The sequence below is a fragment of the Suricata suricatta genome, chromosome 9, assembly GCF_006229205.1.
Source record: "Suricata suricatta isolate VVHF042 chromosome 9, meerkat_22Aug2017_6uvM2_HiC, whole genome shotgun sequence".
NCBI lineage: Eukaryota > Metazoa > Chordata > Mammalia > Carnivora > Herpestidae > Suricata > Suricata suricatta.
In genome coordinates this window covers 104,809,055-104,827,676 of record NC_043708.1, presented here as the reverse complement: position 1 = coordinate 104,827,676, position 18,622 = coordinate 104,809,055, and the positions used below count along the sequence as shown (strand labels likewise).

Here is an 18,622-nt window from a genome sequence, read left to right as displayed (position 1 = left end):
ACACATTTGTTTAAATTGGTAGTAAATCTCAAAACTAAGAAGGTAACAGAATGTTCTCAGTGAAAAGCAGATAACATACAAATTTGTTTATATCAATAATGCTAAGATTCAGGCATAGGCTGAGTGATATATAGGTAGGCAAGGAGTCATTCTGTCTGGCCCACAAAGGGAAGAATGTATTTGAGCTGGTTAGTAAGTTGCTTGTGTGAACCTTGTTATTTGATGTCGAAGGTGTAGGATACTTAACATGAAAAGTTAGACGCTCTGTTTATAATCAGTGAACAATCCATGCATCAACCACAGGGGCCCTAAATATGTCAGCCTTTATATATGGGTTTATGTTTTAATTACTGTTACCCATCCTCATTACGGATAGCGGTGTAAGGGAAGGTATTTGTGGCACCAATTAGCAAAGGTATGTGAAGTCACTTATGTCCCATCCGAGTCTGTTTCTTATCTCCAAGTTAGGCTCTCTTTCTCCAGGCTTGTAACTCTTGTGTTTTTAACTCCTTTTATTATTTATGTCTTGGGTCTGCAAGGCTCATGAGAAGAGCCTTTCGACAAACATCTGCTGTGCTTTGTCTAAAATCTTCTTTGTAGAGGTGGGAATATGCTTCTTCTCCTGAGGTATCTGTGTGGGGAATATCAGTCTGATTTGGAACACTGTGAGGCCTAGTCAGTAATAGTAGACCCATTCCCAGTAGAAGAAGTAGTAGAAGGAGATACCAGTTTTGCTTCATGGCAGGAGCTGTGCAAATGTCTGCCATTTCTTCACTGTGACTGTGTCATCCAGTAAGGCCGATGCGGCTCCCAGCAGCATTTGAGATGGTTTTTAAAGTATTTTAAGAGAAATAAGTCAGGCAGAGAAGGGCAGATACCACATGTTTGCACTCATAGGTCTATCAGGAGAAACCTAACAGAGGACCATAGGGAGGGGAAGGGAGAAAGAGAGTTGGGGAGAGTGAGGGACACAAATCATGAGAGACTATTGAATACTGAAAACGAACCGAGGACTGAAGGGGGAGGGGTGGGGAGGTAGCGGGTGATGGTCATCGAGGGGGGCACTTGTGGGGAGAAGCACTGGGTGTTATATGGAAACCAATTTGACAATAAACTATTATAAATTAAAAAAAAAAAGTATTTTACCTAGCATTTTTCAACAGAAGAGTTGGTCCAAATAACCTAACATGCTGTTACTGGAAACTACAAGCTTGTGTTCTAATTGAGTTTTAACTCTCAGTACTTGGAGAACTCTGAGGCCCTGAGCTACAGTTATTTCACCTTTGGTTTTCTTCTCTGTAAAATGAAGACAATAATAATATGTATACTTTATGGAGCTGTGTGAAGATTAAATGAATCCATGCATCGTGCTTGATCTGATACCTGTCACATGGGAACGCCCAGTAAGTGACAGCCTCCTTCTGATCATCACCACTGCCATGACCATCACTGCACAAACACGGCCCGTGTAGCTGTAACATGCAATGTGCATAGGTTTCATTCTGGGGAAAGGTCATTTCTAAGGACAGGAATAGCTCAGGCAGGAAAAATGTTTAAGAGGTAAGAAGAGTCATTTTGGTGGACTTTTTGATTGCAAAGCACAAGTATTTGGGTAAGATTATTTTTTTAATTTTAAATCTTCAACTGTCCATAATAATAATGCCAAACTTTTGTTATTTCATTAAAACATTTATAATAACAAACAAATCACAATGATTGAATACTGGGTTGAAGTTCTAAAAACTTCTCTGTTTATTTTAATAAAACAGTAAAATTTTTAGTGGTTAGAAGATCTGAGAAATGATTCAGTGTGAGCCCCCAAAGTCTTCTCGATTTCTTTTGCAATCCTGCTGGATGAGATCCTTTTAAAATGTAGTTGAAGATCTTTCTTGCTTTGGATTAAAGTGCCTACTGAACCTAAATGTCTGCCCCTAAAATGTAGTATGTCCTTGAACTTGGCCCTTCAGTTTCCAATCTCCTTGGTCAGTGAGGAAGTTGAACCAGATGACTTTCCAAGTCTTCTACAAGTTCTACCTCTTAACATGCCTGTAAGTTGTTTTTAGTGTTATTTTTTAATGACTTAGGACCTTAAGAAAATTGCCCTTTTTCCTAGTTCTCATTTTCTTACACTGTACACTTTAGATTATAGAAGAATGAATTGAGATTGCACATGCAAATCTTTGGTTTATTTTCTTTTCAATGACTGAGCAGCCTCGTTGACTGTATTTGGATAATCTGGGGTCTTCTATGCCTTATAATGCATGTAGGATACTTAACATGAAAAGTTAGACGCTCTGTTTATAATCAGTGAACAAGCCATTTTTGAAGACAGCTTTTGTGAATGAATTCATTTATTTCACACTGTGTGTGAAGGCCTGGATACGCAGAATGAGCAGAATAAACGCTGCCCCTCGGAAGATGGCAACCTAGACTGGGAGAGACAGACATCATCTGTATACAGTGAGAGGCCCAGCAGGTAAAAGTGCACTCTCTGCAGACTGAGTACTTAGGTTTGAACCCCGGCTCTGCCACTTATTAAATGTATCAACTTGAGTAAGTTATTCAACTTCTCTATCCTTGTTTTTTCACCTGTATCATGAGAATAATAATACTTTTCTGATAGGGTTGTTGTAAGGATTTAGCGTGTTAATTTACGTGAGGGTTAAAAGGAGTGACTGGCACATGTGGCTAAATATTAGCTATTATTATTGTTGTCATCACCACTGTATGAATATAAAGTAAGAAAAATGGATGTAAAATGAAGGTATCATACCAGCTCATCTCTAACTGCATAATTGCACAACTTATTATCTGTCCTCTACTCCACCTCCTGTCACATTTACCTTCTGTTTCTAATGTCTTTGCTCATCCCTCCACAGTGATCTCTTCTTTAAGTACCTTTTCATATAATGCTTACGTCAATTTTGGACCCTGTATGCCTTCTTACTCTCTAAATGTATGTTTGATACAACTTAAGTCTTTACTATACCATGCATACTGTGGCCACGTAAATGCCACTCTTCCTATCTTGCCCACATCTTACGTGGATTCGAGTGGCTCCACCGTAGCCTGGCTAATGGCACGTAAAGTGCTCAGTAAGTACTGGTTTGATGAACTGGAGGTACTCCGTTTCAGACACAGCTTTCGCTGGCATAGACCAGAGGCTGGCTAACTTCCTGTATGTGGCCAGCGAGTAACTATTTCTCCCTCTGTGGGCCATATAGTCTCTGCTGCAACTGTCACAGGGACTCCTCTCTGCCACTGCGGTGCTGAACCAGCCATAGACAACACCCAAACAAAAGGGCGTGGCCATGTCCCAATAAAACTTTTTCTCATCCTGTTTGTTTTATTTTGGAAATGCTTATGATTCACAAGTTGAAAAAAATATATACAAGGAAGTTCTGCGCACTCACCCAGGTCCCCCCAATAGTAGTGGTCGATCAGACAGGGATTAATACCCGGGACAGAATAACACATATTATTTCCATCTTTCCCCACTCCCAACCTCTGTTCTCACACCAGTTAGGTAAGTATGTGGCCAAAGAGAGCCTGCTGAGTTACCAGGCTGTCATGCTTGGCTTTCTAGGTATCTTATGCTTTTTACAGTTTGAACTATAAGGCTGATGACTAGAATTCACTCACCCAGGAAGCAAACAATTTTAGCTGTGCCAACCTGAGCTAACATTTCATAATTTTAATTTTCACATATTCAATTCATAGAGGGATGCATCACACTCATCCACAAACCAAAAGAAAAAAAAAGGTAATTTCTTTAATGTACACCTGGGAAAGACAACTATAATCTAGATTTGTACATTCAAACATAATGCAATTTAATTATGAGAGCAATGTAAAGCTACTAAAAACATGACAGGTAGAAAACATGATGGGTAGATGAAAAGTGGTTTCTTTTTTTAAACTTTTATTTTAGAAAGGGAGAGAGTAAGAGTGAGCGAGGGAGAAGAGCAGAGGGAGAGAAAGAGAATCTTAAGCAGGCTCTGTGTTAAGCACAGAGCCTGACACGGGGCTCGATCCCACAATTCTGGGATCATGACCTGAGCTGAAACTGCTGAAACCAAGTCAGACACTCTACCAACCAAGCCATCCAGGTGCTCCACAAAGTTGTTTCATTTATAGGAGTTTTATTCATTAAAAATTTTTTTTTAATCTTTATTTTGAGAGAGACAGCGCGTGCATGGACATGAGCAGGGTAGGGACAGAGAGAGAAGGGGAGGGGAGAGAAACCCCAAGCAGGCTCCACACTATCAGCAGAGTTTGATGTGGGACTCAAATCCACGAACTGTGATATGACCTGAACCGAAATCAAGAGTCGGATGCATAATCGACTGAGCTGGCCAGGAGCCCCAGGATTTATTAATTGTAAAGGCGGCTTACCAATCTAGCTAACCTGGTGGAGCCAAAAGGGTAATTATGTTTTATAAAAACAGAGAAGATGACTTCAGGGGTTAATTTTTTCTTTTTTTCCACATTACTAGAAAAACGAGAAAGAATGAATTTTCTTTCAAAACCAGGCAAAACAAACATGAACTATTCTGGTAAAAAAGTGGTTTGTACTGTTCTGAGGAGATCCAGAGTTCCATCTATATTAACATCTTTTTATCAAGATAATATATGAACTGAGAGTAAGATCCAGGGTTCCATCCATACTAATGTTGTTTGATGTCATATAAAGACCATGGGGTTGGGGCGCCTGGGTGGCTCAGTCTGTTAAGTGTCTGACTTCGGCTCAGGTCATGATCTCGTGGCTTGTGGGTTTGAGCCCTGTGTTGGGCTCTCTGCTGACAGCTCTGAATCCAGAGCCTGCTTCCGATTCTGTGTCTCCCTCTCTCTCTCTGCTCCTCCCCCACTTGTGCTCTGTCTCTCTCTCTCAAAACTAAACATAAAAAAAAAAAAAGACTATGGGCAGTAAAATAGACTAAATAGATCTAGAATCTTCATTTAAAAAAAAAAATGGCCTCAAGGTGTTAAAACAAAACTTGGCTCCAAAAATGATACTCAATAACCTTCCTGCTTGGCTCTCCCGACCACCCACTCTTGAAATGACTGTGGAAACAAATTATAGCATTTGTGCCCCCAAAAGTTTCCTTAGTTAAAAGGTAGGAAAAAGGAAAAGATCAAAGTCAAGTCCAGCTTGGGTCTTTGAAAACAGCTTTATGCTTCTAATTTTTATACTTGGTAAATTTATTTCAGAGGAATAAGTTATCTTACGACAGACAGGCATGAACCCAACAAGTAAACAGAAAATATGCATACAAGTTCGAAAAAGAATTTCCTGTTAAACCTTTACATTCAGAGATCCATAAGTAAGAGCTGGTCATGTCAATAATTTAATTCTGATCTGGTGACAAAGCATGTTCGTACTTCTGGAAAAAACAACCAATCTTATTGACTGACATTTTGGGATACTTGAGGGTTAATTAAATAAGCAATGTGGCAAAGCGGCCAATGTGCTGTAAGGTGCAATTTTTCTGTAGGATTAAACTTCAAAACTCAGCAATTCCACCCTCGAACCAACTAGTTAAGTCAAATAAGCGGACACGTTGGTAGCTCCTGTATAAAACCCGAATGCCTTTTAGAAAGATTTGAAAATCAGATCGTGACTGGATTGACTTTGTAATTTATGATCTGTTAGGATAAAGCTGTGGAATTAATTCAAGAATTCTACATTACCAAGTTCATAAAGAGAAAGATGTTGGCTTTAAATGTTATTTTTGCAGAAGTTTACTTACCGCCATATAAGCATTTGTTCCGACATACGTCTTGGCTATAGAATTCACCAGCTATGAGACAAAACAGTCTGTTAGAGCAATATAAAGATAATGTGGAAATAAAATGGGCAATTATTCCTCATTTAACCTACCATCATCATTTCTATAAATCAACTAAAAATTATGTAAAAGGGAACAAATTTATCTACAAAGGCATTAAAAATGATTAAATCTCTTTTCTTTTGAATGTGATTTCCAATTTAAACAAGCACAGCATTACAGTTTATAGCAGATAACCTTAAACAATTCACTTAAGCAGGATGCTTATCGCTTTAGTACCCCAAACCCGCCTGATATAAAAAGTCAATTTGAAGTAGAATTTGAACACATTCATTTTTCAGTCAGATGGCTCAAGATGTGAATGGCGCCCGTGCATTGCTAGAATGAAACGGGCACTAAATACGCTGGAGGGATAACAGACTTTGACAACTCATAATACAATGATGACCTTCGCTTTGGTCTTCGTGTTTGGCTGGGAGTAAAGGTGGCTGCAATTCAAATCAACATCACAGCACGCTCGTGGGTCACTATCACCGGGATTCTCAGGGGAGGCCCAAAATGGAAATTAATTAAAATTTGTGCTGCACATTGTAATGGCCCTCCACCATTGTTCCTCCCAATATTAATTTTTACTGTGGGCCAGTTGGGCTCCCCAGGCACAGCTCCCACTCTGCCCTCCCTTTTGTCTGGTCAAAACGCTTTCATATCAAAGCTGCATCTCAATGAAGTTTGCTATTCGTAAGTAGTAATTACAATATCAGCAGTTTTTACTGTCATTAAACAATGAACAATCATATTCTGATGAAGGAAACTCGCTCGGAGATTAAAAATGAATAACACGCTCCCAGCCGAGGAGAAGATGCGGCGTTCTGTTTGTCTGGCAGCGAGGTGATTTTTTTAATCCGAAGAATAGATTGAAAATAAAGAGTGAACGTTGCAGACAGCAGAGCAGATTGGGAAGAAAAAGAGACCTACCTGAGTGCTAACTCCAAAATCACACAGCTTCACCTGTCCTCTCGTGTTTACTAGCATATTGGAGGGCTTCACATCTACAAGGGGACCAAAAAAGTCCATATAACTAAGTCTGTATCTACAGTGCACGTTTAAAAAAAGCACACATGCACACCATACCATATTGCAGAAATGACATCATCTGTTCCAGGCAGAATTCTAATCACAAATTTAATGCAAAGTATTTTATCTGGAGGCAAAATGTAAGGTCCTAACTCCTTCACTTCCAACCATTTCTGGTTTCTATGGAAGCAAGGGTTTATTTCAAGTGAAAATCAAATAAAATCTTGGCTTCCAACAACAGTAAATACATCCATCATCCAATCCCCAGGCTTTCAGGAAAAGTAGGTAAATAAGAAAATGTAATCTTGCAAAGAATTTGCACAAAAAGGTTTGGCTTTGCTGGTGATGGGAAACTACTCCTCCCATCTAAGAAGGAGTAAGGCCAACGGGAAGCCAATGAGAAAAAAAAAATCATTCATACGTTGCTGGTAAGAGGACACATCTCTATGAAACAATGACAAAACGAACGCACTATTGCTATCTCCTGGTTTCATGTGACAAATGGTATTTCAGAGAATACTCAGAAATTGGTCTAAAGGCAAGTGTATGTGTGTCCATATATGCACTTATTGATCTCTGTTTCGTTCCTCCTTCTCTCCCCTTACAGCACTTTTGGCTGCTGTTATAGTTAACAAAAGAATTGACATTGCTTTCGCCAAGGCAGTCAGTTGCTAAATAACTACACAAAGGGTTTCTGTGAAGCATTGTCAGTGACAACAATGAGCCATTTCAGGAGTTCTGGGAGCCCACAAAAACCATCCAAGCCGGGCAAGAGCACACCACTGTTGACGGTACAGAATAGCACCCGCTTCAACATTTTATCTTCAACGGCAAAAGTGGTCTGGAACAGACAACGTGTTATACTTAACACAGCATACAACCTGCATTACCTCAAAATTGAACAAGAGATTCAACTTTTTATGTAACATTAAAAGACATGTGAGTTCTTCTCACCCCATGCCTTCACTTTGCAAAAGAATACCCTAACGAAGTATCTTGCCAACAGTAGGTACTTCATTCAAACTTCAAGCTCAAACTCAGTAAATAACTACTGAGCTCTACTTCCTATGTGCCAGGCACTTTCTCTTGTATGCGTTCATTTGGTGTTGCTTGGCTGACGCTAGATATAAATGTCCTGAGGGTAGGGACTTTGTTTCTTTATTGACTACTATATTCCCAGCCCCTGGAAGAGTTTCAGGCATACAGCAAGTGCTTAATAAATACTTGTTGAATGGATGAGAGAATAGATGAATGGAAACCATAAACACAAAGTATTATTTTATGTTGATGACTCCAGTTCAGTGATCAGGGGTTAGCTACAGAGCATGTCTCTGGAGCACGCCCCTCATACAAGACACACTATATACTATCTTTAGGGGCACTCTCCCTATGAATACAGTTAGCATGCCTAGGCTGGTAGTAAGTTCTTTTACCAACTAGTCTTTCTGCCTCCAATCTTCCTCAATTTGACTATAAATCTTATACCACCATCGTATTAATTATCCACTTTTACGACATCATTTCTCTTCTTGATGAGGAAGTAAAGTTATTCCCTGACCTCCCCCGCCACCTGAATGTGTGCCCCTAGTTAGCACAATGCATACACATCATAGACAGCACCAGTAGACAATAAATGTTTGGTGAACTGAAAGAAATGTTAGACACTATATAGGTTGGTCTTATTTTCCAAATCCAATTCTCATTACAGGCATTCAACTTAGAATATTTTTCTTTTGGACAACCTGCTCTTTTATATATCGACATCTTTAAACCCCCCTTAAGCTGCCACATCAGGTGGAGATAGTTAATGAACAAATATTTTGAGCTCCTGGAAGACGGAGCTGCCTGGAAATCACAAGGTATGCCAAAATGAACAAATCTTTAGCTTTAATCAGATACACTTTTGACTTAAGTGGATCAATAAAGAGAGAAACAATAAAACAAGAGAACAGCTAGATTATCCTCTAAAAGGCAGGTGTAAATAAAAACTTCATTGCATGTTTCAGCTCTCTAAGAACATCATTTTAAACTTACATGCCAGTCTGCTCTGTGACTTTTGCGTATTCACCTCTCAGCCTAGTTCTCAGGAACACTTTATGAACTACTATATGAAAGTAGTAAACATCCAGTTCTCACGTCGAGCTTTGTACTCCACCTGACAGGTTTAATCATTGTCTCTAAAGAAACAAAACCCTCCATCACCAAGCCTTTGTTCATGCTTTGTGTTCCCCTCTCCCTTCTGCTCCCAGGTTGACAAATCCTTCCTCAATATGTCCTGAATGAATCTTGCTCATATTTCAACTCAAGTACCCTGTCTCCCTGTTGCCTTAACTACTCATGCCAACAAAGTCACGGCTTCCTCTGAACTGCTACTGCATTTACTGTCTGTGCCATTTGTTTGGAACTAAGCTTTGACTAGTGGTTATTTACCATATTTACCGGTGGAGGTGTCAACACCCCAAGTGGTAAGTTCACAGGGTAGGAAAATGCTTCATACATCCTCCTGTGTATCCCTTCTGACAACAGTATCTTGTGCACTGGTTAATGGCTTGTTAAACAATATACTACATTTGCTAAGTACTTCCCCTCCCACTAATATCTGGAGACATCACTTGAACCTAACAGACTCCTTTAAACAAAGCTAATGGACTGAGGCTAGGAGACAGAGGATCTGCGGGTTGGTCTTACTGGCCCTGCCACACAAACTGGGCATGTGAATTTCACAGGCAGGTGATGTTTTAGTTTCTACCGCTGCAGGTACTGCAGTTCTGCCAATCTTAAAGAACTGTGGGGACTGGATGAGATAGTAAGTGTGAAACTGCTTCCCCCCACCCAAAGGAATGTAAAATTGTTTTTAATCTGTCAAATATTCCACAAATACAAGGTATTATTATCCACTGGCAATCAATCAAACTGCTATGTAACAAAATGTGGGAAATTTTGATATATTTAGGAAATAACTTGTTACTGCAGCAAATTTTAGCTGTATTTGAGTAAATACTAGTCAAAATAAGATAATTCCCAAAGTGTAGTAAGTAGAACTATGTTTATGAGGAGGCATTTTTGATAGATCATGTGCACACTCTTCACCAAGGCCACTGAACTTGTCTCTCTGTATTTGTGCTTGCCCTACTACAGTCTGTGTCAAACACGGCAACTAAAGTGATCCTTTCATTATTTTTTTTACTTAAAAAAATTTCTTAATGATACCTTTAAAACTAAATCACACCATGTCACTTCTCTGCCTAAAACCTAAAAGGGCCTCCCACCTCAACACAAAACACGGTCTTGCAGTCCTCATGATAGTCTCTGAGGCTGTCTCTGAGCCGGTCCCTGCTAACCCTGTGCTCACACTCTTCCTAGTCCTCTCTCTGCCAAACCTGCATCCTTCCACTGGCCTCCTTGCTAGACGTGTTTCTGCTTTGGGGCTCCATATCCCTGCAATACTTTGATCCCACATATATACAGATGCATAGCTTGCTCCTTCATTTCTTTTAGGTTTCTAACTCAAATGTAATCTTTTAAAGAGAAGCCTTCCACAGTCACCCAGTATGAACAGCAATCCCTTCCCACCCAGACATACATGTAAATCTATGGTCTCAGTCCCTCTCTCTTGAAGGGAACCTCCACAAACGCACAGAATAGATCTGTTTTGTTCACTACTATATCTAGAATGGTGTCTGGTACTGATGAGAAACAGTATTTGTTGAATAAATAGTGAATGAATAATATCTCTACTAAATAGATGGGCAAATGTGCCCATCCAGAGAACTTGGCCTGAGAGGGAGCTGAATCTTTTCCAACTCAATGGCATATACCTCACAATGAATACATTTCGCTACTAATGAATACATTTTTAAATGACATTTTTCATTCCGGAAAGAATCCAGTCATTCAAAAACACTTATTCAACAAGTATTTACTGACACCTTAACATGTGCCTCATATGGTAAGTACTGTGGAGAGAAAATGAGTAAGACCCTGTCTTTGCCCGTCAGGCCAGTACAGACTAAGGACCTGCTGGTATATTCTTTTACAAAAATAGAGCACATGAGATTTCAGGATAACAACACTGTTTATGTATAATCTAAATGGGATTCTCTTCCTAAACAATTGGTATGCTTCCTGTAACAAAAACCATGAGAATTATGTAACTAAAGAGCTCCCAAGTTTGGCTGTGCATTAACCCCCCCGCCAAAACTGAAAAAAAAAAAAAAACAAAACCCAAAAACAAAACCCAAACAAACCAAAACAACAAAAAACCCCACAAATGAACCACAAAATTCCAAAACCAACTTTTTGAGTTTCACCTCAGATCTACTGAATCAGAAACCAATCTAATACAGACCAGCTGGTCTTCATACCAGCATTTAGAAAATAGTAACATAACCTGCTATATTGCTTCCAACTTATCTGCTATACAGTTAATATCTGAAGAGAAATTTCTTCTCTACTTTTAAAAATCTATTTTATTCATTAAAAAACAATTTTATTGCAATCATTTTGAATATAGTTTGATGAGTTTGAAAAATGTAAACATCCATGTATCCACATCACAATCAAGATACGAAACATTCATGTCACTCCAAAAAGTTCCCTGAGCCCCTTTATAGTCAATTCCTCTCTAACCCCTGGCAACCACTGACTGGTTTCTATTGTTATAATTTTGCCTTTTCTATATACATTATAAATCCCATAATACATTGGTTAGTGTTTAGATGGTATATCTGTTATTAACATTCAAAGTTGATATGCTGCAGACAGTACACAGTTGGGCCTTGTTTTTTTTTTTTTTTTTTTTAACCATGTGACAATTTGTGCTTTTAACTGGAGTTTTTAGACCATTTACATTTAATGTAATTATTGAAATGGTTGAGTTCAACCTTACCATCTCACAATTTGTCCCATCTGTTCTTTCATTTTGTTCCTGTCTCCTTGCTTTCTTTTGGATTAGTTCGGTTCTTTTTATCATTCCACTGATTTCTACCATGGGCATCTAAGCCAGAGGTTGGCAAACTTTTTCTATAAAAAAAACATATTTCAGGCTTTGAGGGGCATATGGTTTTTGTTATAATTATTCAATTTTGCTATAGTGCAAAAGCAATCATAGGCAATACATAAACTAATGGGCATGGCTGTGTTCCAAGAAAATTTTGTTATAAAAACAGGCAGTGAGCCAAATGGCCTGTGGGCTAAAGTTTGCCTGTTTAAAGCTTTTTCTTTTTTTTTTTTAATGGCTGCTCTAGGATTTACAATATATTTCTTAACTTCTCACAGTATACTTGCAAATAATATTTAGATATTTCACTTATAATGTAAGAACTTACAACAATACACTTCCATTTTTCCCTTCCATCCTTTGTGTTACTGTTATACATCTTTTTTCTACATATAAGTTCCACAATATACTCTTTACTTTTGCTTTAATCTTTTAAAGAAATTTAAAATTGATAAGTAACACTCTTATAATATCTATATGTTTACCATTTCTTGCTATTTATTACTTTGTGTAGGCCTAATCATCCACTTGATATCATACTTGTTCTGCCTCAATAACTTCAACATTTTTTTATAATGCCAATCTATTGGCAATGAATAAAAACTTTTCTCTGCTTCGTTTGCCTGACAGTCTTATTTGTTATTGAAATGTATATTTAGCAAACCTAGAATTCTGGATTGACAGGCTCACCCCCTAAACATTTTCAGGGTGTCCTTCCATTATCTTCTGGTTTGCATAGCTTCAGACAAGAAGTCTGTTGTCATTTTATTTATTTATTTTTTGTTCTACTTGTTTTCTCTATTTTAAAGATTTTGTAAATCACTGGTTTTTAAATTTTTTATTTTGTTGCATTTTGGTATGGTTTTGTATTTATCCTGGTTAGGTTTTGTTAAACTTCTTAGAACCATGGGTTTAAGGGTTGCATCAAATTTGCAAAGTCTGGAGTCTATTTTTTAAAATTACTTGTTCCCTTTTTTCTCTTTCCTTCTGAGACTTTAGACTCCATTACACATATATCCTATATTTTCTGATACTGTCCCAAAGGTCACTGAGCCTGTGCTAATTTTTTTTTTTTTGTCTATTTGTCTCTTTCTTCTTTTTAGTAATTTTGGATAATTTCTAAATTTCTACCATCAATATCACTGCTCAATTTTTCTGTGTGTGTCTAATCCACTGTTAAGTCTGTCAAGTGAAATTTTTATTTTAGATATTTATTTTTCATCTCTAGATGTTCCACTTGATTTTTTATGACTTTCATTTCTCTCCTCATAACACTCATGTTTCCTTTGACATCCTTGAATATACTTATAATACTTATAGTAACCGTTCTAAAGTCTTTGTCTGATTAAGTCCATTATTTAAGAGTATTGGGGGGGGAGGGGTACTGTTTACATTAATTTATTTCCCTCCTGGTTATGATCTTTCATCCATTATCAGAAAAATTGTTTGTTTACCTACTAATTCTTATTCGGATGCTAGACATTATGCATCTTATGTTGTTAAGATCTGAATTTTGTTGTAATCCTTTGAAGAGTGTTGAACTTGGTAACAGCAAGTAGCTGACTTATTTGCAGATAGTCAGATCATGTTGAAGTTTATTTTAGAGTCTTTATTCATGGATAACCTAGAGTAACCCCTACAATAGGGCTACTTTAGCCCCACTATGAAAGCATGACCCTTCTCAAAAGTCTCTTTTGAATGCGCCAATGTATTCAACAATGTCTCTCCACTCTAGGTGGCTCAGATTTTAAAATTTCTGAACCTTGAATACGTTTTGGGTATTGTTTATAGTTCCCCAGAAACATTCTTTCTCAGACAGTAGTTCTTTGTCTAACTTTGTAAGACTTCACCTTATGAATGCACAGGATATTTGGCTTATGACTTGAGGAGACTCTAATGCAATTTCTCGAGTTCTTTTTCTGCATAATTCCTGCCTCTCTAGGGCTCTGCCCTGTAAATTCTAGCTATTTTGCTTTCTTGACCTCCAAACTTAGTCTTTTAAGTTAGCTCAGTAAAACCTTTGGGTTTTGTCTGGGTCGCTTTTCCCTAAACTCCACTCCAGAAACTGCCTCAAGCAGAAAGCTTGGGGGATTAAAGAGCTCACTTCATCTGTTCACCTCTTCTCAGGGATCATAGTCCTGCTGTGCTTGTTATCTAAGATCTGAAAACAGATGTTTAATAAATTCTGTCTAGTTTCCTAGTTGTTTTTTGGTGGAGGGTAAGTCCTATAGCAGAGATTCCTTCCTGGGAAGAGTGGGAATATCTCTTATCTCTTTATTTAAAAATTCTTGTCTTTTCATCTTTTGTTCATTGTTTTGACCTGTGATTGTAAGTTGCCTTAAGTAACTTTTTTTTTTTTAAGAGAGAGCCCGAGAGTGTGAGTGGAGGAGAGGGCAGTGGGAAAGAGAATCTTAAGCAGGCTCTCTGCTCAGCATAGAGTCCAAAAGAGGGCTTGGTCCCATAACCCTTGGATCATGATCTGAGCCAAAATCAAGAGTTGGACACTCAACTGACTGAGCCACCCAAGATCAAGAGTTGCATGCTCTTCTGACTGACCCAGCCAGCTGCCCCTCAAAGCTTTTTTTGAAATAATATTAATGCTTTATTTAGTTAGGCTAAATCTTAATTCATTTGGCAGAATTTGAAACAAATGGAATCTCTTTTAAGTGTTGGAAAGAGGATAGCTCCTCCAATTTAAGTTTCACTTCATCTGAATAAAATATGCCACCTTGTATCAGAGGTATCAACAATCCTAGGATACAACCACGGCACTTATGACTTCCAACTTATCACTTAAAACATACACATTCTGCAACTCTCAAGAATATCTCCTGGAATACTGAAGTGATGTTTTCAACTTTACTCCAAGCCATAAATATGACAGATTAGGCAGAGAGTTTCTTTTAAGGAGGTAGTTATATCTATGCTTATTAAACATTCTAATAATGTTTATTTATTTTTGGAGAGAGAGAGAGAGGGAGCACAAGTAAAGGAGGGGCAGAGAGAGAGGGAAACACAGAATCCAAAGCAGGCTTCAGCCATCAGCACAGAGCCCAGCGCAGGCTTGAACTCACAAACCACGAGATCATGACCTGACCCAAAGTCAGACACTTGACCAGCTGAGCCATGCAGGCACCCCTCTACACTTATTTTAATGTAGTCTCAAGTTACAGAAAAACAGCTATTGGAAGCATATAGTTTTTTATTCAGCTCACTTAAAAACACCATAGCCTTTCTTCTGTAAGCAAAGCACAGAAAAGATAAGTCATTAAAGTGAGTGATTATAAATGGCAATCATCAGGGCAGATGTAAGTCATTTTGGTTTAATCAGGCCATTAATTATTAGGGTTTATCAATTAGTTTTATTGAAGGCAAGGGAGCTTAAATGAATAGTAAGGCATTGATATTAACCAAGACATTTTCTCAAAGAAGATACAAATGAAGTGTGTAAAATTACGGGTCCTTTTTATACCACTAAAAAGAAATAAGCTTCAGGGTGCCTGGGTGGCTCAGTTGGTTAAGTGTCCAATTCTTAATTGTGCCTCAGGTCATGATCTCATGGTTCATGGGTTTGAGCCCCATGTCAGATTCTCTGAAAGAGAATCTGGGATTCTTCTCTACCTCTCTGTCTGCCCCTCCCCTGCTTGCACATTCTCTCACAAATAAATAAATAAAGATAAAAAAAATAAGCTTCATGTAATGTAAAACATAAGGCTATGGTGAAAAACCAAATTAACTCTAATTTTCTTTACTTTACATATAAAATATGTTTTGGTGTTCCCTCACTTGCAGCATCTGATTTTAACTTATCTTGGCCAAGAGTTCAACACTGTTTTGGAGAAACTGAGGTAAAGGTACAATCCAGAGGCGCCTGGGTAGTTCAATCAGTTGAGTGTCTGACTCTTGGTTTTATCTCAGGTCATGGTCTTGTGGTTTGTGGATTCAAGACCCATGTCGGGCTCCATGCTGTCAGTGAGAAGCCTGCTTGGATTCTCTCTCTCCCTCTCTCTCTGTCCCTCCTGTGCTCGCTTATTCTCTCTCTAAAAATAAACTTTTAAAAAAAAGGTATAATGCAAAGTGACCCATTTTAAAAATCAGTTTATTTATCTTCTTCATTTTAGAAAAAAATTTAGTCATTTTATGCAGATAGACCTTATGGGAATCAGAATAGATTTCTACTGGTCAGATCCTCTCAGAGGAAGAAGAGATGACATGGAAAGGGGGTGTGTGTGTGTGTGTGTGTGTGCGCGCACACGCGCACGCACGTGTGCTGGTGCACACACACCCGCTCACGGCACATGCTATGCAAGATCATGAGTGATATATGATCTTCTTACATTGGCAAAGCTGCTGTGAAAACTGAGAGGGGCTGTGTGCTTAGCAGGGCCTGTTGCAGAGCTGGGGCTCAACAAACTGCTAAATAAATAAAATGAATGGGAGAAGCATTTTGTAAATGTCAGTGCCCGACACACACGAGGAGCTGTTACCTTGCAGAGCTGGTAATGACAATGACTCTCACTCGGAACGCCAGGGAGCGGATAGTCTAATACACGGACCCAGGCCCGACGCTAAGTAGAGTTCGCTCTCCCTGAGGACAGGTGTCCACCAGTGCTGCTCAGCTGGCATCACAGAGGGGTCAACAGTCACACGTGTGTCTCTTGTCACAAGATATGCTCCCTCCTTCAGTGAGACTTCACAGGAAGCTGGGCTTGTTACTGACGCTGGACTGAGTATCTGAGCCGCAGCAGGGACATCCCACATAAATAACAGGCCATTAGGATGGAGTTCTGTTTCATAATCTGAAGTGCTTAGCAGATTACTAAAAATTATCAAGGAGTGAGAAGAATAAAAGAATTTGCAAACAGGGTCTCACGTCATGCAGAAGGTAACAGTAGATCGTTTTCCACAGGGGCCTATAATTGAATAAAAATCAGCCTTAAAGTGTTTAAAAATTAAACATAAACTTACCATATACCCCTTGTGGTCACTTCCCTATTCCATCTTTAACAAAATATGAAACATCAGTTAACTACACTAATCAATAGTAAAATGATTACATCTTCTCAAAACTGGTATGTAGCAGATAACCTGATTCACTGTGATTACAAATATTTAAAGATGCTAACCACTCCCACATGTCTACTCAAGAGATATGAAAACAGAATCAAATAGACTAGTATATGAATAGAATCATTATCATAACAGCTCCCAACCTAGACACAATCCAAATGTATTAGCTAATGGATGAATAAAATGTGATCGAGCCATACAATGGATCACTATTCATCAACAAAAATGAATGGATGACGCACTGGACAACATGGTGAACCTGAAAACACTATGCTAAGTGAAAGAAGTGAAGTAGAAAATATTTTTTTTAATTGGAAGTTATTTTTTTTTAAAGTTTATTTATGATTTATTTTGAGAGAGACAGAGAATGTGTGAGTAGGGGTGGGGTAGAGAGAAAGGGAGACAGAGAATCCCAAGTAGGCTCCTCACTGTTGGCCCAGAGCCTGATGTGGGGCTCGAACTCACGAAACCGTGAGATCATGACCTGAGTCAAAACCAAGAGTTAGAAGCTTAACCGATCGAGTCACCCAAGCACCCCAAGATAGGAAAGATTTTTTTACTGAGGTGCCTGCATGGCTCAGTCAGTAGAGCATGCACTCTTGATCTCAGGGTCGTGAGTTTAAGCCCCATGATGGGGATAGAGTTTACATTAAAAAATAAACAAAAGAAAGAAAGGAAAGAAGGGAGGAAGGAAGGAACGAAGGAAGGAAAAAAAATATGTTACACTGTATGATTCTGTTTATATAAAATGTCCAGAAAAGGCAAATCAGTAAAGCAAGAAAACAGTTAGTGTTCCCCGAAAATGGGAGGAGGGATTGCAAATGGGCATGAGGACTTTTTTGTGGGTTATGGAAGTGTTCTAAAGTAGATTATGGGAATAGATGCAAAATTCTGTAACTTCTTAAAAACCTCTGAAAAATACACTTAAAATGGGTGCACTTTATGATATGCAGGCTACCTATCAATAAAATTAAAAAAAAATCAGCCTCAAAACACAATCTGACTTATTCTTCATAGTGTCTTTGGTACTTTGTGGTCACCGTGGTCACTTTCCTACTCTACTTACATCAAAATATGAAACACATAGTTAATTACACTGACCATAGGCTAAATACAAAATGGCAAAGCTGATATGCACTAGAAGGGCTGGCTGTGGTGATAAATATTTAAAAACACTCATTTTTAGGTGTCACTTCTGCGTGTTTAAGACTATTTTCCCCAAATGACTAAGGCCATGTATACAAAATGTGAAAACAACTGGTTCAAACATGAAAAATTTGGTCAACCAACCATAGTTGCCTCAATAACCTCCAGAAACTGCTTTGATTTTCAGGCTGGACTGGCTCATTTTTTTTTTCACTGAATTGACCAAATTGACTGTGGAAATTGGTATCGTGTTGAGACAACCCATGTTGCCACCCACTACCGCCTCATGCAAGAAACTGGATCTTGACACACGCTGCATCAATTAGCCATTAAACAATCCACACAAGCGGCCTCAAGCTGAACTTGCTCATAAAGCCCACAGTCCACGAGAGCAGGGGCTTTCTGCAGCTTCACAAAAGCCCCCCCCCCCCCCCCGGGCTCCCAACACAATCAGGTCAGAGAGGGAGGCGACCCTCCATCAGGATGCGGCTGGGTGCCGAAGGGGCTGTTCAAAATAGATAAATAAGTGCGCGTTCACTACACT

The 18,622-nt window shown here is 38.7% G+C and overlaps 1 protein-coding gene across 1 annotated transcript in view; it reads right to left on the bottom strand.

Annotated features, from left to right (window-relative positions):
* Positions 1-18,622, bottom strand: part of MAP2K5 (mitogen-activated protein kinase kinase 5) — a 264,767-nt gene that overhangs the window by 111,275 nt on the left and 134,870 nt on the right. Inside the window, exons 14-15 of the mRNA XM_029952259.1 lie at positions 6,765-6,838; positions 5,751-5,801 (exon numbers count right to left, since the gene is read on the bottom strand). Coding sequence (XP_029808119.1) covers positions 5,751-5,801; positions 6,765-6,838 — 125 coding nt within the window. The remainder of the gene's footprint in view (positions 1-5,750; positions 5,802-6,764; positions 6,839-18,622) is intronic.